At 39.6% G+C, this 23,633-nt stretch overlaps 1 protein-coding gene across 2 annotated transcripts in view; it reads left to right on the top strand.

Annotated features, from left to right (window-relative positions):
- tmem132e (transmembrane protein 132E) overlaps positions 1–23,633 on the top strand; it is a 355,300-nt gene extending 331,667 nt beyond the window's left edge. For both annotated transcript variants that reach the window (XM_080041130.1, XM_080041129.1), the window contains exons 8-9: positions 13,848–14,042; positions 18,406–23,633. In XM_080041130.1, coding sequence (XP_079897256.1) covers positions 13,848–14,042; positions 18,406–19,479 — 1,269 coding nt within the window. In that variant the 3' untranslated portion in view covers positions 19,480–23,633. The remainder of the gene's footprint in view (positions 1–13,847; positions 14,043–18,405) is intronic.

Here is a 23,633-nt window from a genome sequence, read left to right as displayed (position 1 = left end):
GTTGTTCAAATCGCTTTTTGTCAAAATCAGTGAAGGTTTCCTCACATACGCTACCTATCCGTAGTGTGTGCGATGGAATAAAACAATTAGCTTTTAATACACAGCCTAGGTTCTCTAAACAGGGATGTTGCTAGCTATGGTGGGCCCCCTTTGTCTACATACCAGTTTACAGAGCCTATGCTTTTTCAGTGCACACACACAGTACAGACAGGTAGCGGATCGTGAGGAGATATTCACTGATTTGGACAAAAAGTTATTTCGACAAATGTTTAAGCGTTCTCAAGAATTGCTGACTCCACCTTCAAGTGTCTTGTGATGACAAATGATGCGTCTGAGTGAGAAGCCTGAAAGAGGAAATGGTTCTGTCTTAAATGTGCCCTCCAGAAGCTACCACACACACACACACACACACACACACACACACACACACACACACACACACACACACAAAATGAAGATTGAGTTAAGGAGATGTCTAGGAAAGATGCAAAAACGTAGAAGTCGTTACTCTCTCTGAGTTCACAGCAGCTGTTGGGAGATAAAGAGGCTGATTTATTTAGACATGGTTGATGTCTTGATTAAAGGATAATGCAAGTTTATTACAACTTGGAATTTATATGTTTAGTCAGCATTTTATTTGCTTGTGATAATATTGCACTCCCAGAAATGTATGCTGAATTTGGGAAAATGGTGTTTTCCGCTACAACACAGACAGATGGGGCAAGAAATACAAGCCGTCATGCAATCAGAAAGTGACACATCTAAAGTGAGGGCACTAGAAAATGCCTGTAATAATTTGTCATTACAAAAGAAAGCTACGGCAACCATGGTAGATCAAAGTTGAAACTCGAGGACGGTCGATAAGTTGGTATGGATATTTCCAAAAGACAATTTTGTGCGATTTGTTTTTAGCAATTCTATTGTTCGTCTTGGTGTCTTCTCTAAGTAAGTTTGGCTAACGTATTTGATGGTTTGATTGTCCTTGTTTGACTTTCCCATGTTCCCATATATTAGGAATTAGCTGGTGGAGTACACTGATGCAGTTATCACTGGGTATTATGGCCCCAACTATGAACCTCACACCAAAGTTGTACTAAACAAGATTTATCCTTGAAGTGTATACAGCATTTTCTACAATCCTGCCACTGCCAGCCCCTTTATTCTTTATTCTATACTATGTGTTGCTTCCTATAAGTGCATTCCACTGTTGATGTCCACTTCTCTCTGAAGTTAAAAGATCTCGCTGACGTATAGTGCACATAAATGCATTGACGGAGACGGGTGCAGAAGTCCTTATAAAGGAACCAGCACACGTTATGACGTTATGAATCCTAGGCCCAGTGATTTACCGACGCTTCACTGGTCATTTATGGGGGAGAGAGAGAGAGAGAGAGAGAGAGAGAGAGAGAGAGAGAGAGAGAGAGAGAGAAGTAACGGTTGGTGAGAGTTTTGATCGTTGTTGGAAAAATCACAGTTTCCGCCTGTCAGCAGAAGGAATAGTTGGTTTGATGGATGCTTCCGATGATGGTGATATAGTGAGGAAAGATATAAGATGCCAATCCATCATTTCAAATGAGCAATGGATCATTTGTAATCTGCGTGTGAAGGGTATGAATAATTATACACCGGTTTAACATCAGACGACACTTGCCACATGCACTGGCTCAAAGCAATTGTAAATAAAATAGAATTAAAAAATATTAATAAGAAGTTGAGGAGTGATTTCATCCATCAATTATCTTTATTATGGATTATGGAAGTGCTGCATTTGTCTCAAATAATGTATGTATCAACTTTAAACGTGTCACATGTCAATTAGCCACTATTTTTGCCCTGTACAGAGGCATAGTGATGTGTTGAGCTAAATGCTAATGTCGGCATGCTTACATGCTCATAATGACGAAGCTGACATGATTCCAAGCAGGTATAGCGTTTGCCAATGGTCACCATCTTAGTTAGCCTGCTAACATTTGCTAATTACAACAGCTGACAAGAGTGTGACTAGAATATCATTTGCTTTTTAAAAATAATCAGTTGGAAATATTTGCAAAACAATTTGACCAAATAAAATGTTGACTTAATGGCGTGTTCTAATTTAGTCAACAAATGTGTTCCATACTTTACCAGTGTTATTAAGAAAATGTATAATGTGAAAATTGTAGTACAATATTGGTCAGGACATGTTATTACATTGTTGAAGTAATTACATTTTGAGGTTGTATTACATTTAAATTTAAGTGCCTAATTTAGTACATTATCAGGACTTATAATAAATGATTACATTATCAAATGCTACATGGTGTCACTAGATGAAAATGTAAGGGATCACCAACAGTATTACACATTAAACTAAGGGAGACATGAATGTATTTAGCACATTTCATAGCAATCTATTCAACAGCTGCAGAGACATCTTACTCAAAACTCCACGAATATGAACCTCATTTAACAATCAGGGGGATTAGCATAGTCCAACTCAGAACTCAAATTACAATAATGCCTGAGTAAAAGAACCCCCAATTAGCATTAGCCTATTTTACAATGAACAGTATGTCCGACAACAATAGTCCTCTTACTGAAATGACTGTCTGTCTTCTAGAAGATTTGAATCAGTCCCTTTGAGTTTTAGGAGAGCCATTCAAATTGTCCAGCAGTACATGAATATTAATAGCTTTTGTCCACTTAGTGCAATTTTACAGACATTGGATTTGTCTCTTTGTAGAGGGATGGCTGAGGATTAAGACATGAATTAAGCGTTTCCGTGTTAGTGGGATCTGTTGAATTTACGACACAGACCGGAAAATATCTTGAGATTTTAAGGTTAAACTATAAAGATATAGCAGATTATATTTATTATGAAAAGGGTATATTAATGTCCAGTGATAATAAAAAACAAAAAAGCATAACGATGACATTTTTAAGAACTAACTAAATTGTGTGAGAGAAATGGGGGACGGTGGGTTAATCTAGAGGATTACTAGCCGTTTATCAGGGGGAAAAAACAGACTTGGACAGTACTGTAAATCCCGGGATTATTCCATTAATATCCGCAAAGATCGACCTACTGTATCTCCCATAGACAGACGGCAGAATATAAATAGATTTGGAGTCGAATCTACAGCATTGTTTAATCTCACCGGAAAATTATAGTTCAATATTTGCTCTACGATTTGTCTCCCCATTTAAATGTTAACTTCCTTGGATAATTTAATTGGAAATATGGAGAAGTTGTGTCACCCGAATACATGCAGAATAACAAAAGCTTGTGGTTTGTTCTCTGTAGTTGAGAAGATAATAAATGCATTGAGTGTCCAAGTTCATTTGCAGTCCGCACTGAGTACAACATCCAAAGCCTCTGTCTGTTAAAATGATTGACAATTTACGGGCGGCTGTAGCGAAGTGGGTAGGGTGGTCGACCTTCAACTATAGAATCTGTGGTTCGATCCCCCGTCCCCCTACAACATGTCGAAGTGTCCCTGAGCAAGACACTGAACCCTATATTGCTCATTATAGTTAGCCAGCTCTCTCGGTGTATGAATGTGTGTGTGAATGGTAACGTGGGAATGGGAACAGGTCTCTCTTGAAAAACATCCTCCGGTTTTAACGGGATTTACCTGTATAAATAAATATAATTGTTTGGATTCAACATTAAAACAAAGGCCACTCTGTGTAGGGATGTAAACAATAAGTCATCTCAATGACCAATGTTCAAAGTGCCCCCAATTTGACTCGAAAGATAGAAATCGTAAAAATCAAGTGCCAAGTTGAAAATGTTTTAAAAAAAAATATTCTAAAAGCAAATGTTTTCCATATTAGAGTAATACGTAATCCTGTATACTATGCATGCCTCCCAGAAGTCAAAACTCAAAATAATGACAAGTTCACATCCATACTGTGAACATATACAGAATGTGGCTCTTACAGGCATGTCCCTGGCAATTACTTTTATGAGAATGTAGACCCACATCACAAACTCTATCCAAAGATGTTACCAGAGCAGTGTGTTAAGACTGAGGACATTTGTTACGTGTCATTGCCCCTCATTCTGTCCCTCCATATTTAAATGTGTGTCATAAAGTTCAATATGTTCCCCCAGAAACTAATAGCTTTATAGGAGTGACCATCAGGGACATTAGGCTTATTTAGCAGGGCTATGTTGCTATCGAGGGATCGCTAGCCTTCAAGGGAGGTGCAGAGGTTTTATTTTTGCAGATGTTGCACCCACTGACTTGGCAAAATGGCAAGCTGTGTAATTGCCTGAAAGTTTACTAGAGGGTAAAAGTTGAATTTGAAAGGGTCCTCATTTAATTTTTTTACTGCTTTTTCAAGACATATTACATTTGTATTTCATCAGTTCACTGCTTGGAAGAGAAGTACTTTGTGTTTTGTGCAAACAGGCATAAAGAGGAGGGGATACAGTACATCTCGGTGGCTCGTCAATGTTAATTACACTGATGGAAAGTATAATGAAAAACGCCGATCATTTCTGCAAAGATGAAGGCCGGAGCTTGTGGAAGTCAAAGCGTGACCAGACTAAAATTGATCTGTCACTTACGTCCACACAAAAAAAAAAATGGATCATGGTCCAATTTGCTAAAGCTCTCCCTCTGTATAGGTAGTACATTTCATTTTGTTGGGAGTTTTTCTTTATACACACAGGTACTGTATGACATACGGTGTGTGGGCCACTTATTAAAATCAATTTTTGGCAAACGACAAAAAGGGTTATACAACAATCCAGGGCCAAAGCCATCAAGGTGAACTGTTGTCAATGTTTTTGACCGGCCAATGGAATTTAATTACGTGATATTATAAAGTACTGCTCTAAATGTACTGTGGGCATTAATGTGTACGTCCAAAGTGTAGCAAAATATATGTTTTTACAGAATTCTCAAAGAAAACATTTCCCTGTACTTCTTGCTATTATAAAAAAAAATCAGGGTATACAGCATATAAGTTATAGCTTTCATTTTAACACACCAAGAGAATTTCCAACTGGATGAAGCTGTGTGTATATTTCTTAAAAAACAACGATAAAACTAAGTTATGCGTCTTCGCACTTTTTTGCGGTCCCGAGTGACAGCAAGCAAAAGAAACTCTTTAGAATTTCAGAGTAAGTGTAGTCCTTTCAATATCCCGTGCTCATATGATGTCACATTCTCTTTGATGAGATTTCCCCTCTTCCAATCCGGCACTAGACGTTACTTTTGGGCTTTCGGCCTCTCAATTAAGTGGAACGAGGATAGTCTTACTGCGGCTCAACTTTATGATTAGGATGTACTTTTTACATGCAATCTCTGCAACTTTTCTTTTAGTTTAATAAGGCCTAATGAAAGTGGAACTAGAGGCTTAACTAATTCTGTAGATCCCTGCATTATCGCCCAAGGGCAAAGACTGTTCACTTTAATGATTAATAAAAGGTTCTATTGGGACGCTTTCAGACCTACTTTCTTTGGCCAGACTTTTGGGATTTTTTTTCAGGTGCGCCGAGATCGTTTTCCGGCATGTGGCAGTGCCACGGCGACCACTGCCATACCAAGGCTTAAGCCGTTCAGTAACGGTAATGCCAGTCCAAAAGTGGTATTCTGCGACCGGCACGCCCCGCCTCCCCCCCTATAATTTCAGTTGCGAAACCTCCCCTGGACCAAAAAGCTCAACCTTGGTCTGGTGGAAAAATGGTGGTCCGAGTTATAAAAATGTTTTGGGATGTTTCGGACAAATAACAGGACGTTTTGGCTTGCTACCGGCAGTCGAAAATAAGAAAAATTGAGCCACAGAAACACACGAGGAGAGGATTAGACAAAGTTTTTAATTGAAATATGAAATCTTGATCAAAAGTCAACTGGAAAGAAATCATTAAAATGCATATGTACACTTTCCAGGTATTTTGGAAGAGGATGAAAGAGATAGATAGAGCATGATAGGATGAGACGAGGATGTTCCATTGAACTAGTCTGGAGGCATTGCGTTTGAAGTTGGTGCTGCTGCTTGTAATGACATAATGATATTATAGTGGAAACAAAATGAATCTGTTCATTCATTTATTTTAATTTATTCATGACGACAGGATGTAGGTACTGGGTATGTGCTAAAAAGTAATTATGTGTGCTCAAATAATTGCAATTCGAAAGCCAAACGGATCTGATCTATACAACGGAACAACAACTTGAACCTTGGATTGGATTGTTAGGTGTGAAAATGCCCTCAGTCTTTTATATTATTGTTCGGGTGGTTTTCACTTCAACTGTATACGTGTCAGTTCCTGTTGTTATGTGATGGAGCTCTGTTGCCTTAAAGGTGACCTGTTTTCCCCAGGTGTGTTTCTGCACCAAGAGACATAAGAGAAATAAAACACCCATGAAATCGACAGTTTGCATGAATAAATCATCTACTAATATTCCGTCCCACCAAACCCCAAACGTAGGAATTGTTGAGTGCAGGAAGAGAAGTATGTAGTAGGCTGAAGATAATGTGTGAAGCAAGAAATATGAACTAGTAAACAAATGCTGCTAGAACTCATAGTTGATCTTTAAAGGTGGTGTCAGTCATTCTAGAGAACGCTTTTTGTCAAAATCTGTGAAAATCTTCTCACCATCCACTCACTACCTGTCTGTACTGTGTGCACGCTGAAAAAAAATCCGGTGTTAATTCACAGCCTAGGCTCTGTAAATGGGCATGTTGCTAGCTACGTCGAGTTCCCTTTGTTAACATATCCTTCGTTAACATAAAAGTTTACAGAGCCTAGACTGTGTATTAACACCAGAGAGATTCACTGATTTTGCCAAAAAGTGATTTTGACAACAAGCATTCTCCAGGATTGCTGACTGTATCTTTAAAGAGCAGTGAAATAGTACACAAACACATACACACACGCACACACACACCGAATGCTCAACAACAGTGACGGATGAAGAAGCTCCTGGTTGAGGAACATGTAACGTGTTACTACTTACGTGCTTCACTTCACTTCACCTCCCCGCACCCCCCCCCCCCCCCCCACACACACATACACACACACACATACACACACACACACACACCCTTGCCTGCAGCACTGATGACAAATTCTACTCTCTCCCAGGCTTGAAGAAGCTACACAACCACAGCTGACCTGGACCTGACACAGACATGGAACACATTCATCATTCATTACTCAGCTTATGAATCTATATTCAGGCCGCATTGTTATATTTTAGTAAAAAAAGCTCAACTAAATGCTGCCTTACATTCAGGCAGGAGTGGCTGGCTTTTTATATGATAATTGAATGATCTCCCACCATCTGAAGTAGAGGGTGTATTTTGGAGGGATAGGGGACTCTTTTTTTTCTTTTTACTAACTTTGTCCCCGACCTATTAGGATTTAAAATAAACTGTGTTCCATGATTTCAATTTCAATTTATTGAGATTGTCCATTTCTACTTATGCAGTAACACTCCTATCACCAAACATACTGAGAATAACACGTCCCAGAACGTTTATAAGGTGCCTCAACACAAATTTTAAGTGTTTTTCATTTTCACAGAATTGATCCTCTGTAGACGATGACAGATAACTTACCTCTTAAATACAAGTCAAATTCCCTAAAGACATTCACCCTTTTCGGTGAATAAATGAATAATTGGTGCTACAAAGCCTGGGCGTAACTCATGGGTTGGTGACAATTATTTGACCAGAGGTGACATTGTAGAATTGCTTAAACGAGCAGGACGTTATGAGCGGGGAAGGACTGACTGACATCAATCATCCCCAGATCATCTTATTTCCCTTTTTTAAAAGTGCCGCCCAACCGGAGAGTCTAAAAGTTTAAGAGTAAAGACACCAAGGTCAAGACTTGTTATTCACTTCTATGTTGTGTAGCAAGGTGGGAACTTCAACCATTGAAGGCTCTGCAAAAATCAAGATGTTCATTTGTGGTTAAAGGGGTAGTTCACTTTTTTTTGGAGTGGGGTTTTATGAGGTACTTGAATAAGCGGCAAAGTCAAGCAGCTGATTTGTGGAACGATATACGCTGCTCTGCACCGGCGTGAGTTGGTGTAGTAATACATGGCCCAACTACACTTGAACAAAAGTGTAAAAATAAACAGCTGTCTGGGAGCAAACTAAAGCAGGGAAAAAATCTTACATTTAGCTTACAAACAGATATTTATTTTATAAGGTAAGCATTTATATGTGTGGCAGAAGAAGAAAAAAATCTGCTGGCCCCCTCTATAATTAAGGGGTCTGGGGTATATCATGAATCTTTCTGTGCATTTCTAATATTTGATCTCAACATAGTTTTTTCTTCACATTCAAGCCTCTTTTTAGATTTTGTCAACTGTTCCTGAGAAACTCAGATGAGCCAATGTATCTATAAATATACATTGAACTTTTCACCACTCTCAAAGGTCCTAAAATGTGTACCTGGCTGACATAGTATAAAATATGTTTTTTTTAGTATTTCTGTTAATATAATTTTGCCTTTTTAAGTTTATAGTCAGGTAACGAGGTAACTATAACGAGCATGAAACAGGTGGTTAGTGAGAGCCTGTGTGTGCCAACTCCAGCAACACACTTAGCAGAGACTGGGGGAGCTTTTAATACCAAGCTTTGCACTGTAGCGCCCGATCTGTATACTGTAGTGACAAAGTGATTTTTCTTTAAATATCCCTGGAATTGGAAACTAGACAGCCCAGGAATAGGTGCTTACACAACACACTGCATTTCCAGCATGGATCATAACCCTGAAAAAGATTAGTTTCTGTGATTCAATCTTTTTGTTTTAGCGAATCAATGTACAATGGGGTGTATCTTTTTGAATTGTGTTTTGGCATTTGTACATAGTCGCCAATATTGATTTAAATAGTATTAGATATTCTTTTTTAGTCGCTCAAATTGGCTCTGTGAAAATATCAGGCACAGTGTAATAATGGAACGTGAAATAGCAGAAAATCAATTGTGAGCAAAACAGCTTTCAGTGGCGGAAACGTACCGGGGATGACCTCAGTAGGATTTATGTTTAGGTGTGTTTTTACACAGTTACTGATTGATTGATTGATTGATTGATTGATTGATTGATTGATTGATTGATTGATTGATTGTCTTTATTTCGAACATGCAAGCAACAGAAAAAACAAGTTTAATTAGTAATAGATGAGTAAATAAAAAACAAAAAGCAATCAAATAAAAAGGAAAGGGGGTAGGAGGAAGTAAAACAAATTGACTTACTTTTAACTAAGGACATGTCTTTCACCTCTATGTTGCTAGTCACAAAGCAACCTATGGTTTTTACCTCTACACACACCACTCAAAAACTGAATCTATCCCTATAAATAAATAAATACAGATCTTGCAATCAAGCTAAGGATTTTTTTGTTGGAGTAGAAAAAATGCCCCCCCGCTGTGAGAGTGATCCATCATGCATCTGAGTTGTTCTCATGAAAACTTTAAAAGTTTATTTATGCATCCATTTACTGTCATGCCGTGTGTGTGTGTGTGTGTGTGTGTGTGTGTGTGTGTGTGTGTGTGTGTGTGTGTGTGTGTGTGTGTGTGTGTGTGTGTGTGTGTGTGTGTGTGTGTGTGTGTGTGTGTGTGTGTGTGTGTGTGTGTGTGTGTGTGTGTGTGTGTGTGTGTGTGTGTGTGTGTGTGTGTGTGTGTGTGTGTGTGTGTGTGTGTGTGTTATGTGTGTGTGTGTGTGTGTGTGTTGTGTGTGTGTGTGTGTGTTGTGTGTGTGTGTGTTGTGTGTGTGTGTGTGGGGTTGCCATGGACATGTGTTTTTGTGGTGCCCAGTGGACCATAACTCTCCTTTCTGGCACATTAATCCATCACACACCAGAGCGATATGCATATGGAAGTGGAACCTCACTGCAGAGTTCTGTCACTGCATGAAATGTTTATTTTCTGCTACAGAATTTTTTGCCCTTAAGCAATGTACCAGTATGGAGGAGTTCCATTCATGTACATACAAAGAAATCCAACAATACTTCTCTTACTTTACAATACTTTTACTATTCTGAAAACCTTTGTTCAAAAACCCCAGTCAGATAGATCTCAGACGATCTTATGATGTCATAAAGGGAGAGGCCATGAAATATAATTTTTTCTTTTGGACACTACACCATGAAAACAGTTTCTCGTAGAAATCAAAGTTACAATTTTGAACCTGAAAATGAGCATAATGTGTGACCTTTAATGCAGCATATAAACATCAATGCATTACACACAGTACCAAGATATCTAAATCAAAAATATGAATGGCAGTTAATGTAGGAGAGACACATTCACATACTGCTACAGACAGGCATTCACTCAGCCAACAGAAATGCTTAATAATTCCCAACAATTAACCTCTGTGGGCTAAGAGGACATTGAGAAGAAGGATCTTTGTGCCATTATTGTAGCCGTTTGCAACACAAAGTTTGACAACAATTTGTCATGGCAACTAATTAAAGTGAGCTATGGTGTTGCAACAGATGCCACAGCACTGAAAATAAAAAGGCATCGTGTCATTGAAGGTGAGGATCACATGAGTGCTCTGGACAGGATATAGCCAAGAGCTCCGGATATAAAGCTATGTGAGTGAGCCTTGATTTTTTTTTAGAATATTTTATTACAGGTACAAAATGTCATGAATTGCAGGCATATCCTTTGGAGGAGCGGCTCACTTTAACAATTTGCCCTCCAGCGTTTTTAACAACCTGTACAGCATACGACACCTTCTTGTCCTCAAAGCCTCAAATCGAATGAGGAAAAACTCCCCAGGAAAAATCTATAACGAGGAAAAAGTGGAAGAAAATTTCTAGAAGAGTCACAGGACAGGATGGCTAGATATGCAGTAGATGTGTGTGCTGAAGAGGCCAACATAATATCCCAGTCTGAGCAAGTTTTCATGACAAAATAATCAAGTTGTGTTCTCCACAGAGGCGCATAAGTCAGTTGTATTTCATTTATTCTGTGACAATAGCTTTGCCATCTCTGATTTCAGGATATAAAGCGGGTTGTCATTGGCGGTTCAATCCCTACTGTCAGCATGTCAAAGTATTCACGATTGGCTAGCATCCTTCATGGTAGCTCCCCATTGGAGTGTGTGTGTGTGTGTGACAGATTCAATGTGAAGGAGCAGAAATAGACCTTTTGAAGCGCTTTGGATATAGGTACTAAATAAATGTAGCCATATATCTGATCTGATATGTTATGTAAATCCCAAATCCTCCAAGATGTATATCAGTAGTCATATCTCTAGCATTCAGAGCCATCTGACTTAAGAGCACAGAGCAAGAGTACAAGCTGTAGTGGTTGTAATAAAAAGAGACTGGCATGCCGCTGCACTGTGTGTGTGTGTGTGTGTGCGCGTGTGTGTGTGTGTGTGTGTGTGCGCGTGTGTGTGTGTGTGTGTGCATGTATGTGTGTGTGTGTTTTTTTTATAAACTGGTTCATGATTAGGATTTTCAGCACAATAGAAATCATACTGCATCAAGACCAAACTAATAAAACCAGACGTCCTCAGATGCATTTGTTTCCCTATATCTGATTGGGCTCAAGACTAAACATGACAGGTTCACATTGCACCAAATTACATGACAAATTATCGCACCAAATTAGGTGTCACTTAGATCGCAGCCAAGGGCACACACAAAAACATTGCAAGGACAAATGATGTAAAAATCGTGTAAGGGCATCTCTGTCAAACAAAAGCTCTTTGTAGAAGTTAGTGACATATTAAAAGCCTCAGATACAAAATAAACTTTTCATTTTCTTAACATATTTTTTTATAATGTTATTTTTACCATTCTCGTTTGTTTTGATCAAAATACTCCGAATGCGAGCAACACTTTAAATCTAACTATGACTGTTTTGAAGCTAAATGTGTGTTTTATTATGATTCGATATGAAAGATAATAAAGGCTTCACATAAAGAACCCTTTTATTTTAGTAATACATTTTTTGCAATTTTCTTTATTCCACTATTGCTTGTTTTAATCCAAATTCTAGAAATGCAAGCATCACTTCACATCAAATTACAAATAAAGGACTTCTGAATAGTATTGTTTGGAAAGCTAAACGTCAGAAGGAGCAATGTTATTGGCTTGCTGTTACATGCTTTCAGTTGATGTTGATTGGGTGATGCTTTTTTCCCAGGGCACGAAACCCTTAACTGCTGTTGCATAGTGTATTTCCCTAGTCTGACTCTAAAAGACAAGGCTGCTGCTCCACTCGACGGCTCTTTACTTTGTTCCAGCCCCTTGTGACCGCTGGTTGCGATTGCAAAGTGAAATGATGAAACTGTAAGTGATGTCAAAAAGCCCATGGTTTAGCCCAACAAGCTACAAGGGCCTGTGCTGCTTTCAAATGCTGTTTGTAAGGGGGTTTCATATGTTGACACTTAGATGGGCACAAGTGTTTTGCTGTAAACCGTCACTTTACTTTGATCGTGTGTGTGTGTGTGTGTGTGTGTGTGTGTGTGTGTGTGTGTGTGTGTGTGTGTGTGTGTGTGTGTGTGTGTGTGTGTGTGTGTGTGTGTGTGTGTGTGTGTGTGTGTGTGTGTGTGTGTGTGTGTGTGTGTGTGTAGCTTCTCAGGGACTGTACCTCCTTGTCTTTTGATGGATTTGGTCTCAAGTGGCGTTTTTCTGTTTGTATTTTTTCACGATGATAGACAGCGAGGCATTGACACATGGATTCAAGTAGCACTGGAACACACACACCAGCACAAAAGCACTTTAGTCCAGAATTGGCTTGTCATGGGCCTTTATGAGCTTCAGAAAGACAATAAAGCTGTTGTTGTCTAGTGTGGACTTACACCACAATGTCCCCTCATGTCATGTGGGGAAACGATAAGAAGACTCAGGGCTTTGAATCCTTTCCATTCCATTCCAAATCAAAGCGATTCCAGATTCAAAATAGATTTCTGGATTCAGTTCAGAGATTGATTTCAGGATCTACTCTACTTGAATGTGAATCTTAATATGCCAGTGATTTTAACCCATTGATGACGGCTGCTGCGCGATGCCACATTGGCTCTCCTGCCTGATGCTGCATCGTGCAGCATTATTACTTTATCTAATTTTCATGGCATTCCCAGCATTGAATGCACTGTCATTGGTTCAAATACACATGAGGTGGGTTTTGTTGATTTTTTTAAGACCACGTGACCACCCAAAAGTTGTGTGGTTTGCCGAAAATCATGTCAATCAAAAAAATAAAAAATAAAAAAAATAATTAAAAAAATACGCCAGCTATGTCGGCGACAGAACAGTTAGTGGCGTTTGGTGCGCAGAATCAAGGTCTACTATAGACTACTGACGAAAATCACACAACACATTGCATCTATTTATTAACAATATTTAATATTTTTTTAATTCATCTAATTTTGACGATTTTTAGAAATATTTGTTGGTTTGTAAGCACTAAGGGAGCATGTTTAAATAAAACATGTGAACCTTAACTTTTAAATGTATTTTATTTCATGTTTCTATGTGCTACACAGGCTTAGATATTAAGGTTTTGGTAGACTTGACAATTCGTACTATTTTTTCAGAAAACCCTCAGGCATTAAGGACATGCATCCTAGATTGCCATAGTCATCAATGGGTTAAGGCAAATCAGCATTACCATAACATACATTTTAATATGAATGTGGGCAAATACGATTAGAATTGTAAAGATGATGCACTTTCATGTATTCATGTGTTTGTATTTGTGTGTGTGTTATGTTATGTGTGTCTTGTGAATTATATTTAAAAAATAATAGTAATAAAAAAATATAAATATTATTTTTGCAAATTATGAATCGATTCCAAATCTCAGAAGATAGGAATTTTGACATGAATCAGCACCCCTATTGAACAAGCCTATTTCTCTCTCTGTCCTCCCAGGTGGAGTCCCCTCTGGCAGTGGATGCGGTGTTGGGAGAGTCTGCGTTCTCCGTCACAGACGACAAGGTTTCCATCACGGAGATGAAGGTCCACGCTGTGTCTGGTCTGACCCTGTCGCTACAGCCCAGCCCCGGCAACAGCCACACCATGGTCGCCAAGGCTACGGGAGTACAGACACTCACTGTGCCCAAGCAGGTAAAGAAATGAACATATAACACAATGCATGGGAGAGAAATGAAATATGATTCAGTGTCAGTCATCACTTCATTACTTCACAAAATGTACTGTCAAAAAAAAACGCTTTGTGTGTGTGTGTGTGTGTGTGTGTGTGTGTGTGTGTGTGTGTGTGTGTGTGTGTGTGTGTGTGTGTGTGTGTGTGTGTGTGTGTGTGTGTGTGTGTGTGTGTGTGTGTGTGTGTGTGTGTGTGTGTGTGTGTGTGTGTGTGTGTGTGTGTACTTATATTGTTCATGTTGTGGGGACACATATCTAACAGCCACATAATGGGGGCCTTTCTAAAATTTGGGGAAACAAAAGTTAGTCCAAGTCTACAGTGGCACAGAGCTGACAAACTTAACAGCCTAACGTGTTTTATATAGAGTGGGTGTCCTGGGGAAATGCACCTGTTGGAAGACCAAGAAGAAGTAATATAGAATAAATAACTAAATGCATCTTCACGTCATCACTTGATATTGTGGTAGGACTTGAGGCAGTGGTGGATGATGTCATCTTTAGTAACTACTGTAGCTTCTTGTCCTAATAGGCCACCGTAGCCTCTGTAAATTCTGCAATCTATGAAACTAGATGACGCCAAAATACTCCTACATTACACACTGTCCCTTTAAGATTCCAGGGACTTAACAAAAGTCAATGCAACAGCCTTCTGAGTATTGCGTGTGTGCACAGTGGCTACCTCACATACGTTCCCCAATCACATACTGACTTTGTGCCATTTTCTTCACTAAAAATAAATGTCAAACGCTGCCATGTATCAAGCTGCCTGAAATATTTATAGTGCAATTTACTCTTTAGACCACACAACAGCTTCATAAATAAAAATTGCAGTTGTCACCACAACCCTTTCTACATATTTATGAAGGCTATGCGTGCGCTTGTAGTAAATTTGCCATCAAACCTACCTCAGGTAAATATTCAGCATTAGTGATACTTTCATAAGAACAAATATAGATGGACGACACTAACTTAGTCTGCCACATTTCCCTGAGAAATTCATCCTAATTTGGGGCTTGCTACATAGTGTCCTAGTTTGTCACTCACTGCCCATGCTTTTAATATTGATGCAATGTTTTCTGGACTGAAATCTGAGACACAAAATCTCAAAAGGTTCCAAGCCAACAAAAATGTATGCATGGTAACATATCAAATCATTTGAAAACACTGCTGGATCAATATCATATCGGTGTTGGATCACTGTCTTCTTAATGTAATGCCATTGACCTATACACATTTAAATATGCTAATGAAGCAATCAATAGTGTGTACATGTAGTTGTGTGTGGCTAACATCCACACTTCATGTATGTCTCCAAATGTTAAAAAGCAGTTTATTTACAAATCCCTTCAGCTGTCTTTTCTGTATCAACAAGCAGGCGCTAGTTTCACTCATGAGCAATAAAATAATTTGCCAGCTAAATCTTTTAAGCTGCAGCCAGATTTGTGAAGCAAAGACACCAGATAAAAGCAGCAATCCTTGGTGCTTTTTTTCATATCACAACCCTTCCCTTTTAAGGCAAGTGTGCCAAAACACTTCTGATACTTTTAAATACATTTCCCCAACATGTATTTTAATGCTCAAGTGAGAAGAGAGAAGACATGAATAAAAGTGTAGCTTTTTCTCTGGCACTGTCTTTTCCACACAGTAGTAAGAATAGCTGCAAGTTCTCCACGAGGAATTAATTGGCAGCCCCATGGTTCACCTTAGGGACCAGAAGAGAGCGTGTGTGTACATTTGTGTGTGTGAGTTCTTTCCCCTAGCCTCGCCCTTTGGTTTAGTTGCTTAAAAATGCAACGGCAAACCCCATTCTGCATCAGAGAGAGAGAGAGAGAGAGAGAGAGAGAGAGAGAGAGAGAGAGAGAGAGAGAGAGAGAGAGAGAGAGAGAGAGAGAGAGAGAAGAGAGAGAGAGAGAGAGAGAGAGAGAGAGGAGAGAGAGAGAGAGAGAGAGAGAGAAGAGAGAGAGAGAGAGAGAGAGAGAGATGAGAGAGAGAGAGAGAGAGGAGAGAGAGAGAGAGAGAGAGAGAGAGAGAGAGGCCAAGGCGAGCATTAAATTCCAATTTTTCTTGCTTTCCGCTTCTTGGCCACCTTGAAATTTAATTATTGTAATGTATTGTCCTAAGTGCTCTCCAAGGCCCGGGCCATAAAGAGGCAGCCTAATTCCTCCGCCGGGCGAAAGCTCTCACCAGGAGCATGGTGCTATTTCAAGCCATTTGATTCTGTTTCACAGCAAAACTTTTCCAAATGTCCTCTATTACTCTGGAATGAATGAAACACATAAACTATAAAACAGGGGACAGTGTTTCCGACAATCGAGGTCTCTTTGCGTCGTTCATTTTTTTCTCCCGCTTGACAAAGGTTTGAAGCTTGAAGGTTCGTCATAAACCTTTTTTTTTCGCATTCACTGTTATGAAATAGGCAATTTAATAAGATATTTATGAATCTGCATAGAGCGATATTATATCTCAAGTTGACGCAAATGTCTCTAATAAGTCGAGGGGTGTTTTTTTTTATTGATATGCATAAATTATAATTCAAGCTGTTTTATATTGAATTGACATCCACATATAGTAGCTGATGCCATAAATCAGAGAAAGTGGGAAATCAAAGATTGGAAAACGTCATCTTAATACACATTGCTTTATGGAAATGCACAAATTAAAGTCATTGTGGAAATGGAATGCCTGTGGTCTGGTGAGCTAGTGCATGAAATATTACTGGCTCAAATTCCCTCTAGGTCTCAGTACATTCATGCCCGAGTCGCCTTATTATTCGATGAAAAAGTGTGTGTGTGTGTGTGTGTGTGTGTGTGTGTGTGTGTGTTGTGTGTGTGTGTGTGTGTGTGTGTGTGTGTGTGTGTGTGTGTGTGTGTGTGTGTGTGTGTGTGTGTGTGTGTGTGTGTGTGTGTGTGTGTGTGTGTGTGTGCATGAATGCGTTCGTGTGTGTGTCCAGTACTAAACTAAATCCAGGCGCCAAATGTTTTTGTCAATGTCGAAAACACACCCACTCGTTGCCTTTTTATTTTATCCCTGTTTGAGCCCTTTTCGTGTAGCAGAGAGTCGGCCTCATAAAAACAGATATGGCATTTTTAATGTATTATTTAAATCATCCATATATCAAAGGCCCCCTTCATTCTGTCACGCTGAGATGATAGAGATGTGGCCCTGCAGTGAAACATCATCACAACATGGCACTCTTGCTATCTAACTGGACCAAAGGAATTGATGTCCTTTAAGAAACGAAAAAAGAGTCGGTGGCTACTGATGTTTTAAAGCAATAGTGTGTAACTTTTTCAAACAAATGTTGCTTACATTCAAGCCATCGCCAATCGAGTTAACACAAAGGACACAGGGGTTGAAGTTAATTTTGAAAAAGATAGAAAATAGAATGGACAGTGAAGATTGATACAATACAAATACAGTTTAACATATACAGGGGAATGTGACACACAACAAACACAGGAGCACAGACTAAAGCGCATTATTCGAAGCACACGTTTGCTACTGTCTGTGGCTTATCCGTCTGTCTAGTCGTAGCCTTTAGGTTTAGGACAACGCAGCCATTCCTGCCACCCTTGCTTGAAAGTGGTTTTCTGGTGTGCAAATCAAGAGGAAAGTTGCGTTTGTGTGTGTGTGTGTGTGTGTGTTTGTGTGTCTGTGTCTGTGCGTGTGTGTCAAGCCTTGCACTGACAACAGGGCACTGCCCATGTGTTCACCAAAGCTCTGAAGATTTACTGATTGTAGCAGGACCAGACCTTCAAAGGCTCAGGCGGGGAACAGATTTTAAAGGCAATGCCATGAAAGAATGGGATATGAAACCATTGAAATATTCTTTCAATGGAGAGATAGAAACACAAAGCCAGAATCAGGGCTTTTTGATTCATTTTACACTTTGATAATAAAGCCGCATGTGCAGAAACGAATCAAGCTTTCATATCGTATGTTTGAGGTAGGGATTTTATTGTTATCGCCTTACCTACCTTTCCCTCACTCTATTCATCCCTCATCTTGATAAGCTTGATACTATTATAAGCTATTTAAGTCTATGGGTGGACCTGTGCTGCATAGTTAAGGGCAGATATCTGAAATTCTGTTCTTGAAAAACTCATGGTTTTGGTTTAAATAACAAAAAAGAAGCTCTCTAAAGGTAAATTGATCTTGTGTTAAGTTTCTTCATTCATTCCAATGGGTGGAAATGAGTGCACTTGCTGTAGAAATACACCATTACAATATTGTTTAGTGTTTGGATCATCTGAACAGGTTCATTTGTTAGTTGTTAGTGTTTAGTTAAAAACTAAACTGTATCTCTCTCTCTCTGTTTCTCTAACAGGAGGCCAGCTTGTCCGTGTGGATGCTCTTCAGCGACAACACGGCCGCCACATTAACTTACTTCGACCCCAAAGACTACAACCTCAACGCCTCCTCGCTGGATGACAAGGTGGTCTCTGTGTCCCAAGAACCCCAGCAGCGTTGGCCCGTGGTCGTGGCTGAAGGGGAGGGTTCTGGAGAGATGGTTCGCTTTGAAATGACCATCTGTGAAGCCTGCCAGAAGACCAAACGAAAAAGCATCATCGCGTCCGCCGCCGTCTACGTCAAGGTCCGCTTCGGCCCCGAGGAAGACTCCGAGGAAGAGGTTACCACGGAGGGAGAGATCGAACTGAGGCCGGCTACCAGGAGACCCATCGTTAACCCGAACATCGGTGGAAGGATTTACGATACGTCAAACGAACAGCCCGCCAGCGTCCCTATCGACTACACTAACTTCCCGACGGTTAGCAACGAGGAACAACCGACGGAAAGCGACGAAGAGGAAGAGGAAGATTTCATGCATTCGCCCCGTAACATGACGGACCTCGAGATCGGCATGTACGCTCTGCTGGGAGTCTTCTGTCTGGCCATTTTTGTCTTTCTGATCAACTGCATTGTGTTTGTGCTTAAATATCGCCACAAGAGGATCCCCCCGGAAGGCCAAGCCAACATGGATCATTCTCACCACTGGGTGTTCTTGGGTAATGGCGAGCCGTTGAGGGCCCAATGCGAGATGGTGTCTCCGCAGCAGGTAGAAAGCCCCATCATACCTTTGGAAGGCTTACAGACTTGTTGCCACGGGGACCACCACAGCAGCGGGAGTTCCCAGACCAGCGTTCAAAGCCAGGTGCACGGGAGGGGCGACGGAAGCTCCGGAGGGTCAACGAAGGAGAATGGAGAGGAGGGAAGTTCGCCTACATCCAAACGCAAGAGGGTGAAATTCACTACTTTTACTACCCTGCCCACGGAGGAGCTGCCCTATAACTCCATCCCCATAGCGGACGAAGAGGACATTCAGTGGGTGTGTCAGGATATGGGATTCCAAGACCCGGAAGAACTGCACGATTACATGCGCAGAATAAAAGAAATCGCCTGAGATGTCACAGAAAGGTGGTGTGAAGTTGTGTGTGTGAAGAGCGCGCCGCAGCTGCTCTCAGCTTTCTAAAAAGAAAATGTTCCTTTCTATTTTTCTCTCTTTTTCACCTGAAAGTGAAAAAAAAAGATAATTTTTTTTCACAGACAGACTTGGAAAGAAAGAAATAAGCCAACTGTTGTTGTTTTGTTTTTTTTAGGGGTGTGTTCCATTTAGTTTGCACAGTGCTGTGATCTCATAACACACACTCACACAGAAGAGAGGACGATAGGACGGTGAGGAAAAGCCAAAGACTTGACCCAGATGAATTCAATCACTAAAGAAAATCTGTAAATCTTGGCTTATTATAAGGAACTTTATGTTTTCACTGGAAAGCTATGAGCCATTTGCCGGACGTGAGAGCAGCTCAAGCTTTGTCTGTCTTTTTCAGGATTTGGATTCTAGAGAACGCCTGATAACGGACGGGAATGTAAAAGAGTTTTCGGTATCGGCTGGTGTTTTTTTTGCTGTCTTCAGTGGGGGGATTCTGCAGGACGTGTACCTATACTCCAAACTATAAGAGGCCTTTGATGAACTTCAAAAAAAACGTTGTCAAAGAACTCTCTATGAAAAGCTATGTTTAAAAAAAGTTCTTTTTGTTTTTTGCCAAAGTAGGAAAGAAATTGTTATTTCAAACGGCGGAAACTTTCTTCATTGTTGTCCTTTTGGTGCCCGCCACACACTCATGCTTTGTACTTCATTGTTCATTCCTCATACATTTTTCTACATTTCATAGGTAGTTCAAAAAAGCCAGTGCCCTACTATTAGTACCAGTCCTCCTGATCCCGAACAAAATCTAATAATGCCTTACAAAAATGGTCACTAAGTTCACTTCACAACACAGACACCATGTTTTTTTTTCTCACCACGGCTAGGGACGTTGTAGTAAAAGTATACAATGCTACGACTGACTCGGGCATGAGGTATAATATATAGAAAAGAGCTTATGTATTGTGAGAAACAAGTCTTTGCATGGGAAGGGGGATCTTCGAGGCACAATCAGCAACTTTTTTCCAAATTTGTAAATGTTTGTATTGTAATAATATAACCATTCATAACACATTACTCAAGCTAAAAAATATGTTTACCATGCATCTCACGCATGCCATTTCAGGCCTATACATACACGCAGACATTCCCCCTCCAGTATATGTATAGGAAACCGTATCAAGCAAGCCCTGAGTCGCCTCCCGCACCGACGTCCAACAAGTTACATTTTGCTCTACCGCTTTTGTCCAAAGGGGGTGCAAGAATGAACACAAACAAAAAGTTCCTTGGAGCACCTTTAACTCCAAGAAGCCGGTTGTAGTCATGACAATGTTTATAGTCTTGTGGCGAGAAGAAGGTTCCCCCATCGGTAATGTCCTGACAGAAGTGGAGCTTTTTAACAAAGTGGTGTAATCACATTTGACTATTGAAATGTGGGGGATTTTGCTTATGCATCAGAATTGTAACAGATCTTAATCTTTTGCTGATTTATTTCCCTTTCTCTCTCTCAAGTTCGGCTGGCCCTCCCTCCCCATGCCTTTGGGGGAAATGAAAAAGTTATAACGTACTAGTTGGAAAACATTCAAAATGTTCTCACTAAATACAAGATCCTCTAAACTCTGCTGGAAATGTCATCCACATCGAGAGAGATTACTGAATAAATTATAGATGTGTTTTGCTACATCATTAAATTCACAGCCATTCCATGTTGCCATGCCGTTTTGTTAGAACACACTATGTTCGTAGTCCCTCTTTGTATAATCTTTTTCCAGTGAACTCAAATCTTGACTGGAGGTGGTAAAAATGTTGCTTTGTGTCAACTAAATGAACAGGGCCGAGACTAGAGAATCAGTTGTGTTGCTATTGGCGATATGAGCTGTGTGTATTCCACGGTAACGGGTTTGCTAGTGACAATATGTATAAGTATCTCAGAATGTCGATTGGCTATATTGACAAATCAATGTGATTGAAAACAGCACAGACAGTAGATGTATTTTGAAGGTATTGTTGTGCGACAAAGTGTTGATCGCAAGTGTTGAGATTTGAAAAAGGGTCACTGACATGGGTTTAAGGCGATACACTGCAGGTGAATACGGAAACAATTTTAACATATACTGTATATTATCATGAAACTTTGCCAGTTGACTATACTCCCATTAAAACTAATATTTTCTGTATCTCAACTTTTTCAGAAATGTTTGAACCAATATGCAGACGCAAACAGACAAGGTTGCGTCTGCAGTGAAATAAACACCTAAATGTGCATTTTGGACCTTTCTTTTATACTTGTATAAAGGAAGCCATAATATGGAAACTTTTTTTTAAAGTACTTGTTTAAAGTATATGTTTTTTGCCTGTAGTGTCTCGCCTTGTTCTACACTAAAGCAGGAAAAAAAAAGATCTGGCACATTTAGAAAGAGCATAACATATCTCAGATGAGATTTAATTCAAAATATTATTGTGCCGGCAGCAAAAGCTAATAGTGTTTTTTTTTTTATTCCAGTTGCCCTGTTTTAACGTTGTGTTTGCTTTCTCAGAACTAGCGGAGATGACTTTTGAAGGTTGGTGTTATTCCCGCTCTGATCTCACATGAAACAAGTTACTTTCAAGGCTAATGAAGCGACCATAAGATCAAAAAAAAATGTGTCAATTTCCTTTAATATTGAACTGCATCCCAGGGCTTGGATCTGTCTTTCATGTTAACTGAGAGCAAAACTAACGTTAACTTGCTCCCTGGGGTGATAACGAGCAATAGAGTAGTCGTCACTTAATACTGTCACTCTAAACATACAATATTTTGTTGCAATTCTACCTGTTTTTCAGCCCTATTAAAGACCCAATCCAGAATTGTTCTCATTGAGGCAGCACTGTTATATAAGAAAAAAAAAAAAAAAAAAAACGCTTTATATTGGACATATTTTATATATTTAATTTGATAGTGTGTGTCCTGAGTTCCCAATTCAATTCAAAAAGCATTATTGGAATGACTATTGTAGTAAACAGTATTGCCAAACCATTACATCATTCATTATTCATTGACGGACCATATTGTAAAAGCGAAACACAAGTCTTAAAATGGGATCCGAAAATTGTAAATACTGGCCACTGTGGCTTTAATTGTTTGCTTTTCTTAAACGTTGCCATGAGATTATTTTCAATCAAGTAAACAATTCAATTAATTTCAAAATTGTACATGTACATAGACCCACATTTGATACCTTCAGAAATCCTGGATTGGGTACTTTTAAGGCATTTTACTGCATGCCCTCTCTTTGTTCCATGTGGTTGAAATGATTAATGACCTGCTTCTAGTATTGTTATGAGTCTGTGTTAACATCTCAAGACAAAATGACAAGACGTACTGTACTTTTTTGGGACAGTCCAAGCCCGTAACCTTTAGCCACAACAGCATCAACATCATTTGCCATGAAATTGCAGAAAATGCAGCAAACAAGCTTGACGTTTATAACTGTTAAAATTATGGTTTCTCAGGATGAATGTACTGGATTCTTTGCTATACCTGGCAACCTGGCTGTTTAGTGATGTTTTGATGTGGTCAGCCCATATCTGGTGACACTACTGTGACAGATTAAAGGTGGAGTCAGCGATTCTGGAGAATGTTTGTTGTCAAAATCACTTTTTTCTTTTTAACACTGGATTTTTTTTTCAGCACAAACACCCAGATCGTGAGGAGATATTCACTGATTTTGACAAAAAAGTGATTTTGACAACGAGCGTTCTCCAGAGTCGCTGACAGCACCTTTAAGTATCTAATAGCAGCTTTACACACTGTTTTCATATACTTTTCCTATTCCTTTACTCACACCGTATCTAAATAACGTTGCCCATTACGTGATAACTCTCAAATTCATTCTTTATTTTACACATGTTTACATCCTACTTGCCCCCTTTTCCTCTGTACATGTGATATAGTTTATTTTGTAAAGATGCTTTTGGTGAAGGTGCACATACAGTATTGCTTCATATTTTGTATTTTTTCTTCAAGCTGCTGCTAGAAACTTATAAGTCTCCTTCCAACCTGTAATTTGAACATCTTGAATCTCCCTGCAGCCCAGTCGGCTATGCCAACTAGCAAACCGCCGCCCGCACTCACAAGAATATGTTATTGT

This window comes from Ammodytes marinus, assembly GCF_949987685.1.
Source record: "Ammodytes marinus genome assembly, chromosome: 14".
In the NCBI taxonomy this organism is placed as follows: Eukaryota; Metazoa; Chordata; class Actinopteri; order Uranoscopiformes; family Ammodytidae; genus Ammodytes; species Ammodytes marinus.
Note: the sequence above shows the minus strand (reverse complement) of the source record. Positions and strands in the feature narration are given on the sequence as shown.